The sequence below is a fragment of the Suillus paluster genome (assembly GCF_016628075.1).
Source record: "Suillus paluster strain FC165 chromosome Unknown EDB91scaffold_14, whole genome shotgun sequence".
NCBI classification, from domain to species: Eukaryota; Fungi; Basidiomycota; class Agaricomycetes; order Boletales; family Suillaceae; genus Suillus; species Suillus paluster.
Genome location: NW_024537574.1, coordinates 666,144 through 681,557, shown reverse-complemented (window position 1 = coordinate 681,557; position 15,414 = coordinate 666,144). Strand labels below are relative to the sequence as shown.

The window sequence follows — 15,414 nt, the reverse complement described above, 5'->3', positions numbered from 1 at the left end:
GTATACAAGGCAAATATCCAATCCTGCCACGAGATAGCTTATCTCTGACTCTGCTGTACACAACAGGCTCATGAACACATCACGGTTCCCCAGGCGATCTTGCTCAGACCTGTGCAAACTGACTGTATCATAGATTTGGCATGACCACAAATTTGTGTCGACGACTCGGATTCGCGGTTGACTTGGAAGCTTGCCCATACTGGTCTCCCCGAACACAGAGCATCAGTAAACCGGTGAGCCACCGATATTCCCATATTTTGTACGCCGAAATGCTCTTTCCTATACATGACGTAATAAACCAATGATTGGGCTTACAAAATACTACAAAATCTACTAATATCTGAGTCTCACCGGTTTACTGATGGAGATGTTTGGGTAAGGCATTTTTCGGATAGGTGTCGTGGACATCAGGGTTTGCGAATATGAACTCAACACACTATTTCAAAGGTTTCTACGGAGGGAATCGGAGTTCTACATTACGACCTCTATATTGTACTAATAAACTTGAAAGCAATTGACACATTAGACCGAGTGCCTTTGCACGTGGGTCTAAATTCCTTCATGCTTCATCTCGAACCTATCAATACATTCTGCACAGCCTGGCAATCCGAAAAACAGATGCTCCTGCCTGTCATTTAGTACCCCCTCACTTCTTTTCCACCACTGCTCCACCAGAGAAGCACAGACCAATCGGTACGTCTTCTGACATCGCATTCGACAGATCCACCTTCACTTCCTCCGCAGGCCAAGGAACCAACTCCCCTTGCAATGCCGCCGCGTCCTGCTTCACGCCGATAGGCAACAGCACCAATGACACGACTTCCGGGGCCACGTCCACACGATAGAAGACTAGAACAGCCAGTGCAGCAACACAGATGCACGCCAGCATGAACCAAAAGCCAGCAGACTGGCCTTCATAATTCGAAGGGCCTCCATCTTTCTGTTGCAGACTCGCCTGGATGGAGCTGACGGCGGCCAACCCAATAGCAGAGCCGAGTTGCAGGCCGCAATTGAACATGGCGCCCACGGTGCCCGCTATGGAGGGGGGCGTGGCTCGGAATATTGCGATGCTGCGTGATTGATGAGATACGAATGTTCTGAGAATAAGATTGACACATACTTTGCAGACATGTGGATTAACATTGCGCCAGCAGAACCAACGATGAAGCCGGGGAACACCAGTGGCCAGTACTTGTCAGGTCCGTCGGCAAAGGCAAATAACATGAGTGCCGCCATCATCATCACTGCTCCAAGAAGTATCAACCACTTGGCACTGATGACCCCCGTCCACCTATTAGCGAAACTGAAGAGAAAGGCAGTGATGCCTATTGGAAGCCTTAAAGAACGTTAGCGTCGTCAGATCATCATTGTACCGGTCCTTACTCACATGCGCACAGCAGAGGACATGGGGCTCCATTGATAAATGTCTTGCCACAGGGACACATACGTGGTGAAGACATTCGCCCACCAGAAATATGGCAGGAGAGCCGTTCCGAACAAAACAGAAAAATTCGGAATAAACCATGTGGAAGACGGTCTGTGAATCAGTCTAAACCAGGGAAACTTTGAAAATTCAAGTAGACATACACGGCGGCGTATTCAGTTGGGAGGAGGGTCTCCCAGTAAAAGAATCCAGAAATCATGGCGAAGGAGATGATCAAAGGTGCGAGTGTCATGGCTGATCCCCAGCCCGCAGTCGATCCCGATGTGACAGCGAATATGAAGAGTATAATAGCAGCTGACCATGTGCTCGTTAGTGTGATAAAAATGACCTAAAATGACTGACCTGTAAGAATGGATATTCCGGTGACATCAAGACTCTTGAATTTGGTGATACCGCTCTTTCGGACCGCCGGTTTTGTTTGTGGAGGAATAAGTATCGCAGAAACGAGCGTAGATGGTATAACCACTATCGACACAAACCAAAATACCCAGCTCGCGCTAACATATTCAACAAAAAGGGCACCGGTAATTAGACCCAGTACTAAAATATCCATCGTGAATATTAAAATCGCGTTGCGTGGCAGAGGTTGCTCACCGAGGCCAATTGCTGCCCAAGCTCCAAGTGCTGCAATAGCCACCGCTTGATGCCTAGGCTCCGGGAAGAGCCCGATGACCAATGCTAGAGCCGATGGTACGGTGAGCGACGCGGCTACAATTATTAAATGAGTCTTCAAGCTTGTGACTGGAACAAAAGAACGCAACCAATTCCACTTAGGGCTCTCAGTGCAAGGAACAAGATACCATCGGAGACAAAACCAAGGCCGATGGAGATTATCCCAAGGATCAATTTTCCCGTTATAAAGGTGTATTCTTCGTGAAAAGTTAGTTCGACGCTTGCGAGGACACCCTGAAGTGAACTGACTAGGATTGTAAATATCGCTAATTTTTCCGCTCTGTAAATCTATGATAAATATATATATCAACCGATCTACAAAAAAAACTCACCATAAGGAGAAAAGATGCAAAAGACAATTGGTATGCGCTGATGATCCAAACTGACTGACTTTGGGTGAAGTCAAACTTCCGGACAAGGGAAGGGAGGGCGGAGAATAATGCTGAGTTAGTGAGTGTGTATAGAAACTGCGTAATGCAGAAGATCAAAAGCAGAGTATATCTGTGCGCATTAGAAAGAGTGGGACGCCGGACAACAGGTTCGGGATCCCAATTAGTAACTTTGGATGATCCGCTAGCAAGTGATGACTCCATCCAGAGTTTATATGCGTTTAGAGGAGCACTGAAGATTAAAAGTGGAGTGCAACAGCCAGTTGGAGAGGTTCATTATCCTAGACCATGTGCTCCCCCTTTATAAAGAAGCAGCCCTGCGGCCGCGGCATAAACATACTGCACAAGTAGCCGCGGACTCAGCGCGGAGGGATTAGACGCGAGAGTTCCTTGATTCTGCCACGTTGGAAAGCTTACTATAAGCTCCGCCGGTATCGGTTTGACGAACATTGATAATCATCATTGAATTGGTTTGTTATACTTTGAATTCTTCATGGAATGAAATCGGCGATTTGAGGGATCAATGGATAAGCTATAGTGGAGATTACAGTGCCAGCAGGAATGTTAGAAATCTTTCCACGTTCGACATTGAGTTGCAAATACTATGTACCTACCTACAAGTAATTGACGGTCACAGCACTCGAGATGCGGCCACGGTGTTGCCTCGTATCTAAACGCTGAAGGAAGCCTTGACACGTTTGGTAGTCAAACCGTGAAAGAATGAAGAGAATGAGGTCAGAAGGAAGACAGTCCTTGCTTCGATGCATTGATGTTTTGTACACCGACGATCACGCGCACAATGGATTCTATATTTGGCCATCTATGCCATCACGATTAAAGTCACGTGGCAGGCGTGATCCCAAAATCATTCCGGTCGTTTTACTCCTTAACTCTAACCATAGCTCTTCTACAACGTATAACCGGTTCACGTACCTTCCTACGTCCTTCATTTCCCTTTCTAGACTTCAGAATGCCTGCTACTCGCTCGTCAAGCCAACAGCGTTCTCGCCCACGCGCCAACGAACCATATACATCACCTACACGACCTCGCTCGAAGCCAAGACCAATCGTGGCTACTGTAGCTGAAGTCATTGTTTTGTCTTCGGATGATGAGAATACCCGACCAAGCAAAGCCGGTGCATCATCAAGATCTAAAAGGAAGCCTTCCAAGAAACTCGTTTCGACGAGTGAGGTCTTGGAGATATCGTCATCCTCATCCGATGAAGGGCCGGTCCTTCCCAAAGTGAAGGCAAACGGATCCGAAAGCTCAGCTTCGCAGCGGGAGATCGCAAAGTTGAAGCATGTACGTCTCCGCAATTAGGAATTTCAATTTAGCCACTGATGGGACGAGGTTAGACAAACGAGCACCTAGAGCGGCAGCTTGCTGACCATCGCCTAAAACTTGACCATTCGAGGAAGCAGCTCAAAGAACAAAGTCAAGAGCTTGCCGAAAAATACCAAGAAATTGATGCCGGACGTCGGGAGATCGAATTGCAGCAGCAGAAACTTTCTACCTTGCAATCGAAAGGCACTATTGTACGAGCTCTTTTCTGCCTTTCCTCGTGATCTCTCAGTTGTCCCGTGCAGGATGCTACCAAGTTAGAGGACATGGTATCTTGCGATATATGCGCACATTTGATGTACTCTCCATACCTGTAAGTTCCCATTTTCGGTCGCTTTCCATCGACCAATTGCTTGCCCCAGGCTCCTTGACTGCGGACACTCTTATTGCGAGAGGTGCTTAAAGAGCTGGTTCGACGAAACGCTCACCAAATATATTCGCGCCCATCCCACTTACATCATGGACCGTGATCCCGTGCCTCCAAATTTCCCCCATTTTCTTCAGACTCTTGCTCCATATATCTCGCTTCAGCTTCGGACACAACTACACGCAACGTTCAACAATTTCCGGCAACAGCAACCAGAGTATACTTGTCCGGGTTGTCGGAAGGAGGTCACGGGGAAACCAGTCGTAAATTATGCAATCAAGGACATCGTTTCCGTCGTCGGGAGTGTCCTTGGACAACCGGACACTCAGCGCGAATGGTCTTCTACTTCTGGCCGCGGGCAGCAGATGGGTCCATTTGATGGTTTTTTCTCTCGATAATCAAATCATTGTTGTACTTGACCGCTACCCCAACGTCCTACGTTATTGTAACTTTTATCATACATATGTATATTGTAAACTAAACTATGGTACAGCACTTCGCTATAGGCATTATTATACCAGACAAAGCAAACAAGACAACATGCTGACGCAAATTCAAGATGAGTTGGGAACATATATAGGCAACTACTTTTTCTTTGGTTTCGACTTCACTTTGAGTTTCTTCGGGTTTGCTCGAACCGGCCCCTCTATTATTTCGACCTCGTCGTCATCATCCACAGAAACCGAAGCCTTTCGTTTCTGCCCTCCCGCTGGGCCAGAACCAATCCCACTCTCCCCAGTGCCTTCCCTCGTAGAAACGGAAGTTCTATTACCCGAGAGCAACCCGGGACTACGACGTGCCGAGCTAACCGATCCCCGAGAACGCACGGACGAAGCAGGCGACACCCTTCTAGACCCCGGCTTCTGCACTCCAAAAGTAGGCAAGTTGCCCAGCTCGTTGATGTCCTCTCCTACCCCTCGTTCCCCAGCACGGACATCAGAGTGTGCCTGAAATCGAGTTTCGCGCCAATCACGACGGAAGACGCTCTCAGCCGTTAGTTTGTCCTCGAAGACACCTTCCAGTCTCGATGGTATGCGACACTCTTCATCCTGCACAGAGCCGATCAGACGATCGCCCGTGGCCTTCGCTCCGAACAGTTCGAGCGACAGCGAGGCAGTGTTTCGTATTATGCCGTCGTCTTTGTCGTCTCCGCCAAGGTTCTCAATCCATTCCCATGGGCGGTTTTGAACGGGTGCGCCATAAACGAGGTGGCCTGTGCTGTCTCGATGAGCATGGGCAAGGTCTTCGACAACTGCGTTCGGTCGTAGATGCGGGAAGAGAGTCAGAAGCCGGGCACGATGTGAGCCAGGGAGGGAGTGGAGATGAGGTGATTGAAGTTTTGTGGGGTAATACTTGAACGGGTCTGGCGATGACGTTTTTGAGTGCAGGGAAAGATCTATGAGAAGTGCGATTAAACGGGGCAGAACACCGCGACTGCATGTGAGCATACCATCTATGAGGAAATACAAAGTATCAAGAAGAAGCACAAACGCGACAGCATCGTGTGCAGGGCCGCATGCATGAATCTGCAATTGCGTTATCTCAGAGCTCGCACACGGAATACGGCTTTACATACTACGACGAGGTCAAAGAGAATTGGCGCCATCTTCTCACATGTTTCTCGAAAATGTGTCGTCCATATCCCGGGGAAACCGAGGTCAAATTGAAGGAGACGAGCCAAAAATATGACAGCTTCAGTGACGATGTGCAGAGACTGTCCAGTCGCTTTGGAGAATGTCACCATGGCGATTTGAAGCAACTCCAGAATGGTCTTCGCAAGCCGCTCTTGCGTTGAAATGTCAAGATCCAGCCCAGCTCCTTCCTCTCGCAGTGGCTCTGAGACGTGTGATAGTACGCGAAGCACCTCACCTGCACGACCAACTCGCACCAGTAATGATTCGGGAGTAGAAGGAGCAGGGGCTTGATTAAGAATGTCAACGATACTCTTGAAACCGTTATTTATGAACTACTCATCGTTTTCAGTGTGTGTCAATCCGAGCACAAACTCACTTACTTTAATCGCCACCGGTCCATCGACGCCCCTTGCCATCTCCGCGATGAAGTATGCTTCTTCTGAGGCCATCGAGTGGTGGAAGATCAAGGATGTCATTTTGTCGAGTGATGCACTTGCACCCTGTTTTGTCGAATCACAAGCAAGCGCCCGTCCAAGTTGCCTCAGCCCAAACTGCAGCTGAACTGCAGTCGCTGCGAGTGTGCACGGACTCAGAACGGATGATATCCCAGTGCTTAAGAACGAGTTGACATCTGTATCTTCAGTTGATCGTGAATCTCGAGGTTCATTCCATACCGCGGGTTTCACGCACCTTCGTTAGATTCGCTCAGAATCAATTTCAATGCGTTGACAAGCGGTTCACAAAGCGTTTCTGCGACCATTCCCGACTGAATTGGATGTTCGAAGCCCCTGCGGACAGCATCGAGATTGCGGTAACATGATTGTCTGATGTCGCGATTCTCGCACGTCCGCAGGCGAAGGTCTCGCGCAAATCCGCGAAGGTCATCTGAAACTACACCATTGTGTTCCAGGAGCACCAAAGTCGGTATATTGCTGGCCAGAAGAGTGAAATGAGGTTCCCGGAAGGCGTCCTGTCTCCAAGTGTGGATCCGTTGTGCATCAAGGAGCTCTTGTGGGATGATCGGGCTAATGAAACACTCCTCCTGAAGCACAAGTGCGTCAAAAAGTTTGCTGGCTGCCTGAATAAATGTCTCCGCGTTCTGTAGTTGGTAGAGTGGGCCTGCATCAGCTCCCAGCTGCCAGGCAGGGTAGACTAGTCCTTGAAGCAATGTAGTTGTTGATAGCGCTCCGTGGACGCATAGGAAGAGAAGGACGACTTTAAGCACATCCCACGTTTCGGGCGTCAATCCTAACACTTCACTCTTTCCAGTACCAAGAAACCATTGGAGCACATCATTGTCGATGCCGCCAGGAAGGTGGTGGTCGACATTGAGGAGAAACTGACCATAGCGGAGTGCATACGTATGACGCCGCTCATGGTCCTCACTCATGACGGGAACTTGGCGTAACGAAGCAACAGTGTTGTCCCAGACTTTCCAAGCCCAGTCTCCGGACGTGCGATATTTGTACCAGAGGCTATTTGCGAGAATTGATGGAGCGTCCAGCTTGGAATCTTCAGCTAAAAGTAAAATTTCGGGCATGAATGATGGGACGACCTCTGGATGGTCTGTCTTAGGAGCCAGCGCGTGTGTGAACGCCGCGATGTCGTTCTCCACCTGTGTTCTGGCCGTTGGATCTAGATGGCGTCCATCGTCCATCTCAATAACCAAGGTCAGGAGAGATCTGGTTTTCCCCCCTCGCGTTCGCCAAAGCAAATGAGCGGAATAAAGTGCGGAAGTGATACTTCCAGTGACATTCATCGCCGTCCATATAGTTGCAAAGCGATGGAACACTTCCCCGACGGCGGTCAGTAATTCTGCGTGGGATGTCTGGGACAAGACCGAGAGACTCAGCTGCACAAGAGCTGTCAATAGTTCAAAATTTGAAGGGAGCAGAACACACACCTCCAGCAAGGAGCCGTAGCTGTGAGTGTACCTGAATATTTCGACAGCTGTGCTGTATGTTTTCAGAGCACTGATCTCATCTAATGATTCCGATCTGCGCACTCCGTCAAACCAGCCAATGCGAGGGAGGGGTTGGCCTTGCACACCTTGAAGCGAATTTGTAAAAATTCGGCAGCAGCCACTGTTTAAACGTTCGCACTTGCTCAAAACATGGTGCGTCGAGCACAGTAGGACAGCTCGTTCGGAGAGATGACATAGAAACCGAAGGCGGAAGGGCATCGCCTATGCTTCATTAGCAATGTGGAACCAAATTAAAACATTAGTCCTACCACCAAATACAAGTGGCAAGATTGCACGGATTTCTCTGCGCATCTCGCGTTCGCAGACATCTTCAGGGGTCTGGCGTGCACGCGCACCGTAGACAATGACTTTTCGCTGAATTTGAAAGAGATGATGTCGCGTTGTGTAGCGGTATCCAGCGAAGGAAATTGCGATGCGGGGAAGCCATCTCAATAGGCTGAAGAACATTATGGGTTAGAGAACAACGTTAATATGGCACACAATATACCTCGTTAAAACAGAGTCCTTGTTCGCCTCTTGCGACGAGCCTCTGCACATAAGCTGCGTAATCAAAGAGCCCACCCTTAACTAATTTCCCGAAACAGAACTGCTATTGCCCTGAGATTTCCAGCCTCCCTAGCGACAGGTTTGGAGTCGAGCCAATCAAAAAGGTGGTCGTGAAGTGTAGCTGAAGATAGTTCACGGCGCGCGTTGCGTTCGTGATATGCTTGGAGCAGGGTCACAGCCGCGTAAGGTCGATGTGAGCCATACTGCAATGGTGTCACAGCCCACGTTAACAAAGTGTCCAGTTTGTCGACAAAGTTCGAGCTTGATGTGTAATCAGGAATTTGAGAAGAGAAAAACGATATACTAGACATGTCCGTGGTGCTGCAGATCGAGTTTAGAATTTGGATATCAACAACCAAAGACCCAAGGCGCTCGAGTTTTCGCGGTGGCAGGTTGCGAAATAACATGGCGTCGTTGCGACGCTGAATATCCATTAGATTATCCGATATCAATTGCTGAAAATCACGTCGTCGACAGTCACTAGGTTCATCACCAGCGGCATCCGCAAGTACAGAACACAAGAGCGATGAATGCGCTAGCCATGTACTGGGAGAAACCAATGTGTCCGGAAGGGTCATGCAAATGCGCTGGTTTTGAATGAGGATCATTTATGTGTTATATAGCGCTTAAAAGCAGAGCGTGATGTATACCTGAATCAGAGACTTCAAAATTTCTTCAAGCTTGTTGAGGTGACCCTGAGCAGAAGTCGTCCTGACCTGTAATGGTCAATAACGGGTGGAGGCATACAGCCATAAAACTTACTTCGTTCAATTTTGCAATGCACGCGTCTAAAAGGGGCTTTGCAAATGGGCGCTTTTCCAGAACTCCGTCGAGATACTCATCAGCCAGATGTGCTACAAATCCTGCTTGGGCAAGATTGCAGGCCGCCATCTGGACCACAAGCCATGTAAGGAAAGTGCGATGATCTACGAGGCCTTCATCATAGAACGGCCGCAGTAGTTTCAGACTGACTTTGTTAGCGAATGCTTGAACGGTCGAATCAAACACTGTACCAGTACGTGAAACGAGAAACCCATCGGTCCCGGCTTTCTGCGTCAGAGAGGACGCCTTTAAATGTTTGCTTGATATTCATTCCGGGTCTAGGGGCACTCGGCAGAGCAATGTCGGCAAGCTGTTTCTTGATATAGCTGGTTACTACTATCGCCCAATCTATGCTGTACTGAGTAGGATTGTAAGACGGTTTATTTCTCAGACCAGCCTTGTATCATATTAATCACGCAGTTTGAGATATACCACATCAGCACTTACAGTCTCATTGGCACCGAACACTCGAAGAAACCAGACCGCACGGGGTATAGCAACGTTGTTGGTATGAAGAAGGTCAAGTAGGTCGTGTCCTTTTGCGCCATGTGGCACGCTTTTCCCGAGTTTATTTAATGGCACGTCGGGATTTGCGAGTTCGGCGAACCATGTCTGTCGCTTGGTATCACTCATGGTGACTCGAGAAGGAATCTTGAATGCTGATAACCTGCGAAAATGTTGGACGAAGTTCAACGCCAAGATAATGAGCTTACTGTATAGCAGCAGCACAGTCTGCCTTTCGAGTAAAGATATCATTCATGAGATGCTCGAGGTCTGTGAGCATGCTCTGGTCGAACATGCGGCCTCCTTTAGCGTCCTGCTGAAGGAACGTAACTGCAGCACTTTGGTACTCATCCTGATCATCATCAGCCATTTAAAACTTGGGATTGGTGAACCTCAGACTTACAGACACGGGAAGCGGTAATAAGAAGCCATCCTTTATATGTTTGTCAGACAATACATCCTCATCCTGTCCTGGGCGTGGCGGATGAAAGCCAGGGTATCCTAGAAGAGATGCATGAGGATAATCAGGGTTCGATACGTAGGTGCAGGGCCTCACCAACATCAGCAGTCCTGTGGGACTTAGGCAGCCAGGGCGGAGGTTGAGACTCATATATAGGTGATGGCTCTTGTTCGCGCTTATCGTGCTTCATATTTAGGGTATCTCGATTGGTGAAAAGTACAATTAATGACACTGTATGGACATGCTGGACGAGTGGAAATAGTAAACGAGGGAGGTCACGGCTGCATTGTGCAGCCTCAGATGCATTAGGGCTGCCAGCGCTTCTGCCAAAATCTCTGCACGTGATCAGAACACGTTAACATCTGAAATCCAGACTCGGATGGTTTGTCGTGATACAAACCACGTTCGAGCTCGAGCTGGCGCAGACCGGTCAAGGCCTCTTGCTAGTTGGATTACCTCTTAACTCATGCCGATAGACTCGACATGAGGACAAGTGCATGCGCTCTTTCCAAGGAATTTGGATCCTGCAGCTACCTCACGAATCTCGATGTCGTAGGGGATTACCCTCGAGACTTTATTATGTATTTTCTGCTGATATCTGCGATCGAAAACCTAATGTAAGACCAGAAAACCATGATTGATACTCAATTCACAACTCAAGCTGCAATCACTATCTTTGTATCTGTCCTGTCCCTCGATTCACTTCCCCCAGCTACAGAAATATCATCCAGTGGGTAATCCCCATATGTATCCATTGATCTGGAAGCATTAACTGGCAAGGAATTCGGAAAGGTAGAAAATGTAGCCGCCGACGGAGGTGTCTTTCTCTTGGATGCAGCAAAACCCACCCGTGCTATGATTAGTAATGGCGAAATAGTCTATGGAGAGAAAAAAAATCAAACGACACGTCATGGGTGGCTTACTTTGAACCCACCGCAATTTGAGTAGCTGCTCCGACCCCAACGAGTCCTTCTGGTTTGTTTGATGCGTAGAGGGCAAACATGATCGCGGTGCATGTGGTGATCAGAGCCCCGCATTCAATGACGATGAGAAAGCTAGCCTTATAGTTGGGTCGTCCAGTGAGAATGGCCGTACGGCGTCCTGCGTGCCATAAACGATAGGCTATGCCGCCTGATGCAAGAAAATTGACACCAGTCTCGAGACCCCACCCGGCAAGTCCGTATGAATGGACATCGCGCGAGAGCGCTGTGGCTGTTGCAGGTATAAAGCCAGACACCGCGATCGATGCTACACCTGAAACGTAGGATGTCACCACCGATAGCTCCTTGACTTAAACATCTATGTAGCTTACTGCAATGAAGCATCCAGATAATGAGCTATGGAGTAAAGGTCATCAACATTCATGTTGCAGAGGTGGTAAAAAAGACAATGTCAGCGTACTGGGATGATACAAATCTTGAAATTTCGATCCCAAATAATGTATAATCTCCATATCTGAAAGGTAAATGTTCATCTCCATGTTGCGATTGAGCTTGGATCGGGAAACCCACTAGGAGTAGCTCTTGAGCAAATGTCTAGGGGGATAGCCATCAGTCACACGACATTGGAAATGTTGACACTTCGCCACCGACATTAACGACATATACAAAGAAGCCACTGACGAACAGTTGGTTGCCACCGGGGTTGGTGAAGTACTGATTAGCAGCGCTGGTTGAAGTTGTGAAAGCAGCCATCAACTCCAGCAAGCTTATCATGACATGTGCTGTGGCCAGCGAAAATTGGACGATGCTTGACAACAAGAGCGTTCTAGACATTATTCCATAGTCATGCCTTCGTTGGAGAAGATGTAGGCTTCCACTCACTTTCGAGATGCTCCATCGTGGGCCAGCACGATGAAAAGACAAACGCAGAATAGTACACAACTAAAACGTCGATCAGAAACAGAAACAACCCCAAGTGCCATGGCAGAGCGCACTTGATACCTGAATAAGAAGTGAGTGTGTTAGCGAACGCAATGCAAATGCCTCTGATACGTACCATACAAGATCGCTTCCAGCCAGATACCAGCGATATACATCTGAGCCAGAGACTCGTACATCCTTGATAGAATAAAATTGAGGGACTGACTGAATCATATTCGAAGGGTGCCTAAAATATAGGTGAGTCACGTTTTGCTAAGCGTTGATAATTCAGGACCTATCAACGGAGGAACATGTCAAGTAAATGTCAAGCAATCAGTCGACGGTTAGTTACGAGTAAGAAACATCAGCCCTCGTGGCGATTCGGTGATGTTTGATGCAGATCATGGGCGCGGCAACGATAATGGGAATATAGTACGTGAAATCTTCACGTCGTCCATGACAGCGTGAACACCTGCCACCAGGGCTCCATGGGAAGTCCAAAGGAAGAAGTTGCCAACACCAAGCGATATCTGCGACCCCAGATATGAAACAAGTTGTACAAACATTTATAGGTCTTCTGATTGGCCAAGTATTCCCGAGCCGAGGTTTGAAGTGGGGTAAACACGAAGAGGACAGGAGGGAACATGCAACAAGTTGGTGCTTCCTGTCCTCTTCGGTTTCATGCTCCGCGGGCTGCACGGGATAGTCTAAAATCCAGAGGTGCACTTGCGTGCGCAAGGCGACCTTGTCGAGGGTCGCCCGAATCCTCCCAATGGTGTACACATAAGCTGACACTGGTCACGGTAATCGGTGATCACACATGAGCTTTCAAATGACAGAGTCGAGGATTGAGACCGTGTTGAGACATGCAGTAAGGCTAATTGCGGCCTCGGAATTCTGTAAACGACAATGTGACATGTGGAAGCTGGTTCGGGTGTCATGTACTTGAATGTGACAAATCGGTACATACTAATGAAACCTCCTAGAATGTGAAAAATCCTGTTGGCGAAGAGCACGGACGTTAGGTTGTAGCAACAAGGAACTACTCAACGTGTACTTGGCAAGTGTGAGCAAAAGGAACGGGGGGCCATGAGGCTGGCATGAATACTATATTTAGCCATCGGTCGTATTAGCATGTCATGTGATCACGGTATACCGTATAGGAGCGACTTCTGTCCGTTGTTGGTTTCGACGACGATGAGCAGCGAAAACGAACCTTTAATTCCAAGCGCCGAATACGAGACGGTACGGCAAGACCCTCACATACTTCGCAACCGCATAATCGTCTGGTCTGCCCTCGCTGTTCTGTTCATCGTTGCTGTGGTCGTCGCACTTGTCGACCCAGGCTTCATAAGTGATTTTGGACTGTCAGGAAAGTTGCCCCGGGATCCCGAGCTTGCAGCACAACGTTTGCTTAACATTGCTCCTGTCATTGTACGCCTCTTGACCCGTATATTCCGCTGATCTGTCGCTGACAGAACCCACAGGATGGGCACATTGGTATGTTCCCTTCGAATATGACTTGTCTATGCCCTTACAATCCGACTTGAGATCTTCCTATGGTTGCTCGCTTTGGCTGGCGCAACAACGTTACAGATGTCCCTCTCGACAGCCAAATGCCCATGCATGTCGACATTCCGCGTCTGAGAGAAGGGAAAGTTGGAGGATTCTTTTGGTCTATACCTGTATCTCCGCATTCTACCCTAAGCTGACTCTGCTCAAGGTCTGTATATGTTAGTTGTGCAAGCCCTGAAGATGAGGGCGCTGATTTCTTGAAAGCCTCCTGGCGTGTCCGGTCTGGATGTTTATTGTTGAACTCAATGTATCTCGCTGACCGCACGTAACGATAGAGACACCCTCGAGCAAATTGACGTTGCAAAGGGCCTGATATCGAAGTACCCGCACGTGAGTTGCATCCCCCCTTTTCACACCAGTAGTGATAATCGGTGTCTGGCGCAGGATTTTGCGTACGCTGTCAGCTCAAGTGACATAAAATTAGCAATCACAAACCGCAAAATTGCGAGCATCCTAGGTGTTGAGGGGTGAGCGCCAATTTACTGGGATTTTTCATTCCCCTAAATTCACATCAGTGCCCATCAACTCGGGAACTCTATCGCTGTCCTCCGCCAGTACTACGAGCTCGGGGTTCGCTACGTTACTCTTACTCACACTTGTCACAACGCTTTCGCCGACTCCTGCGGGATGTTGCAACCCAGTGCCCCACGGCATTACGGTCTAAGCCCTCTTGGCTTCAAGCTCGTGGAAGAGATGAACAGACTTGGAATGCTTGTCGATCTATCTCATACCTCTGACATGACCGCAACGCAGGCCCTCCTGCACTCTAAGGCGCCAGTCATCTGGTCCCATTCGTCTGCCAGGGCCATCCACAATGTAGCTCGTAATGTGCCTGACGAAGTACTTAGCCTCGTCGGTTTCGGCGAAGGGCAAAGAGATGCCGTTGTTATGGTCTGTCGAGAAATAACCAAATTTCTGTTTTTTTAATGCTTGTACAGGTTAACTTCAATGGCCCATTTGTCGCTGACGATGGTGAGGCTGATATTGAAGCTGTCGCTGATCACATTGAGCACATTGCAAAAGTTGCTGGAGTCAAGCAGTGAGTTATGATCGATACCTGATTGGCCGCTGATCTGATGGTTATCTCAGCGTTGGCATCGGGAGCGACTATGATGGGATTTCTGTCACTCCAAAGGGACTCGAGGACGTTTCAAAGTATCCTGCTCTTGTACGTGACATCTTACCACTTCAACTCGAGGGATGACTGACTGTTCTAAGATTGCCGAATTGTATCGACGCGGATGGAGCAAGCTGGACCTAGCTGGGCTCACTGGGGGCAATTTCCTCCGGGTGTTTGAGGGTGCAGAGAAAGTGGCGAAAGACTTGCAGGCCGCAGGAACCTTGCCCAAATATGACGTATACGACAAGAGAGAAGACTTGCCCGTTCTGAGAGAGCTCTGATATGTTCAGGAGGTGTGGTACGTTTATCTACATTGCTATCCAGACGTGTTTCAGTTGCGACTGTAATTTGCTATCTTTTATTCTGCAATATACTAAGTATGGTACGGTGGGGGCTATTTATTTTTTGCTCACATGTCCAAAAATACTTCGGAGCAATAAAGCCTCATGTGCACTACGGACGATCGCCCCAATCACTCCGTTTGGCCGTATCACAAATACCTCTGCATAACTTCCACGAGGTAAGCGGAATGAGCTCCTGATCAACGAGGACGAGGTCAGCAGGAGATGCAAGAGGAGTTACTGATGCCGATAACGGCATCATGACTGCCGATCGCATCCAGCGTGACAGAGATCGTGGTAGAATCTGCGAGACTCGGAGCCGCGAACACAAGTACTGTGCGATACCAAGGTC

The 15,414-nt window shown here is 48.6% G+C and overlaps 5 protein-coding genes across 5 annotated transcripts; 2 read left to right on the top strand and 3 right to left on the bottom strand.

Moving 5' to 3' along the window:
- Positions 1 to 404: 404 nt before the first annotated feature.
- On the bottom strand, positions 405 to 2,937 carry EDB91DRAFT_153317 (MFS general substrate transporter). The gene is made up of 9 exons (XM_041326253.1): positions 2,449 to 2,937; positions 2,366 to 2,396; positions 2,206 to 2,313; positions 2,039 to 2,152; positions 1,787 to 1,984; positions 1,588 to 1,738; positions 1,388 to 1,537; positions 1,121 to 1,336; positions 405 to 1,070 (listed from the first exon to the last, which is right to left on the bottom strand). Exons 1-9 carry the CDS (start codon positions 2,707 to 2,709, stop codon positions 647 to 649), a joined length of 1,653 nt encoding a protein of 550 aa, XP_041179495.1. The 5' UTR covers positions 2,710 to 2,937; the 3' UTR covers positions 405 to 646.
- Positions 2,938 to 3,394: 457 nt separating this feature from the next.
- Positions 3,395 to 4,705, top strand: EDB91DRAFT_153173 (uncharacterized protein). The gene is made up of 4 exons (XM_041326251.1): positions 3,395 to 3,808; positions 3,862 to 4,041; positions 4,093 to 4,160; positions 4,210 to 4,705. Exons 1-4 carry the CDS (start codon positions 3,476 to 3,478, stop codon positions 4,610 to 4,612), a joined length of 984 nt encoding a protein of 327 aa, XP_041179494.1. The 5' UTR covers positions 3,395 to 3,475; the 3' UTR covers positions 4,613 to 4,705.
- Positions 4,706 to 4,798: 93 nt separating this feature from the next.
- On the bottom strand, positions 4,799 to 10,354 carry EDB91DRAFT_1236376 (uncharacterized protein; the record flags this gene model as incomplete). The annotated part of the gene is made up of 17 exons (XM_041321449.1): positions 4,799 to 5,610; positions 5,665 to 5,740; positions 5,791 to 6,180; positions 6,229 to 6,485; positions 6,539 to 7,700; positions 7,752 to 7,845; positions 7,898 to 8,033; positions 8,081 to 8,186; positions 8,320 to 8,394; positions 8,420 to 8,965; positions 9,029 to 9,094; positions 9,141 to 9,345; positions 9,392 to 9,597; positions 9,648 to 9,867; positions 9,914 to 10,056; positions 10,108 to 10,205; positions 10,261 to 10,354. 17 exons carry the CDS (start codon positions 10,352 to 10,354, stop codon positions 4,799 to 4,801), a joined length of 4,686 nt encoding a protein of 1,561 aa, XP_041179493.1.
- A 213-nt stretch (positions 10,355 to 10,567) lies between these two features.
- On the bottom strand, positions 10,568 to 12,686 carry EDB91DRAFT_1121414 (uncharacterized protein). The gene is made up of 10 exons (XM_041318230.1): positions 12,322 to 12,686; positions 12,163 to 12,273; positions 12,101 to 12,107; positions 11,988 to 12,047; positions 11,757 to 11,931; positions 11,676 to 11,699; positions 11,566 to 11,619; positions 11,477 to 11,501; positions 11,099 to 11,418; positions 10,568 to 11,042 (listed from the first exon to the last, which is right to left on the bottom strand). The coding sequence occupies exons 2-10, from the start codon at positions 12,221 to 12,223 to the stop codon at positions 10,821 to 10,823; spliced, it is 948 nt and encodes a 315-aa protein (XP_041179492.1). The 5' UTR covers positions 12,224 to 12,273; positions 12,322 to 12,686; the 3' UTR covers positions 10,568 to 10,820.
- Positions 12,687 to 13,195: 509 nt separating this feature from the next.
- Positions 13,196 to 15,085, top strand: EDB91DRAFT_152912 (membrane dipeptidase-domain-containing protein). Its single transcript, XM_041326250.1, has 10 exons — positions 13,196 to 13,460; positions 13,514 to 13,526; positions 13,578 to 13,701; positions 13,750 to 13,821; positions 13,877 to 13,931; positions 13,986 to 14,068; positions 14,117 to 14,492; positions 14,540 to 14,640; positions 14,691 to 14,769; positions 14,820 to 15,085. The coding sequence occupies exons 1-10, from the start codon at positions 13,224 to 13,226 to the stop codon at positions 15,000 to 15,002; spliced, it is 1,323 nt and encodes a 440-aa protein (XP_041179491.1). The 5' UTR covers positions 13,196 to 13,223; the 3' UTR covers positions 15,003 to 15,085.
- The last annotated feature ends 329 nt before the right edge of the window (positions 15,086 to 15,414 follow it).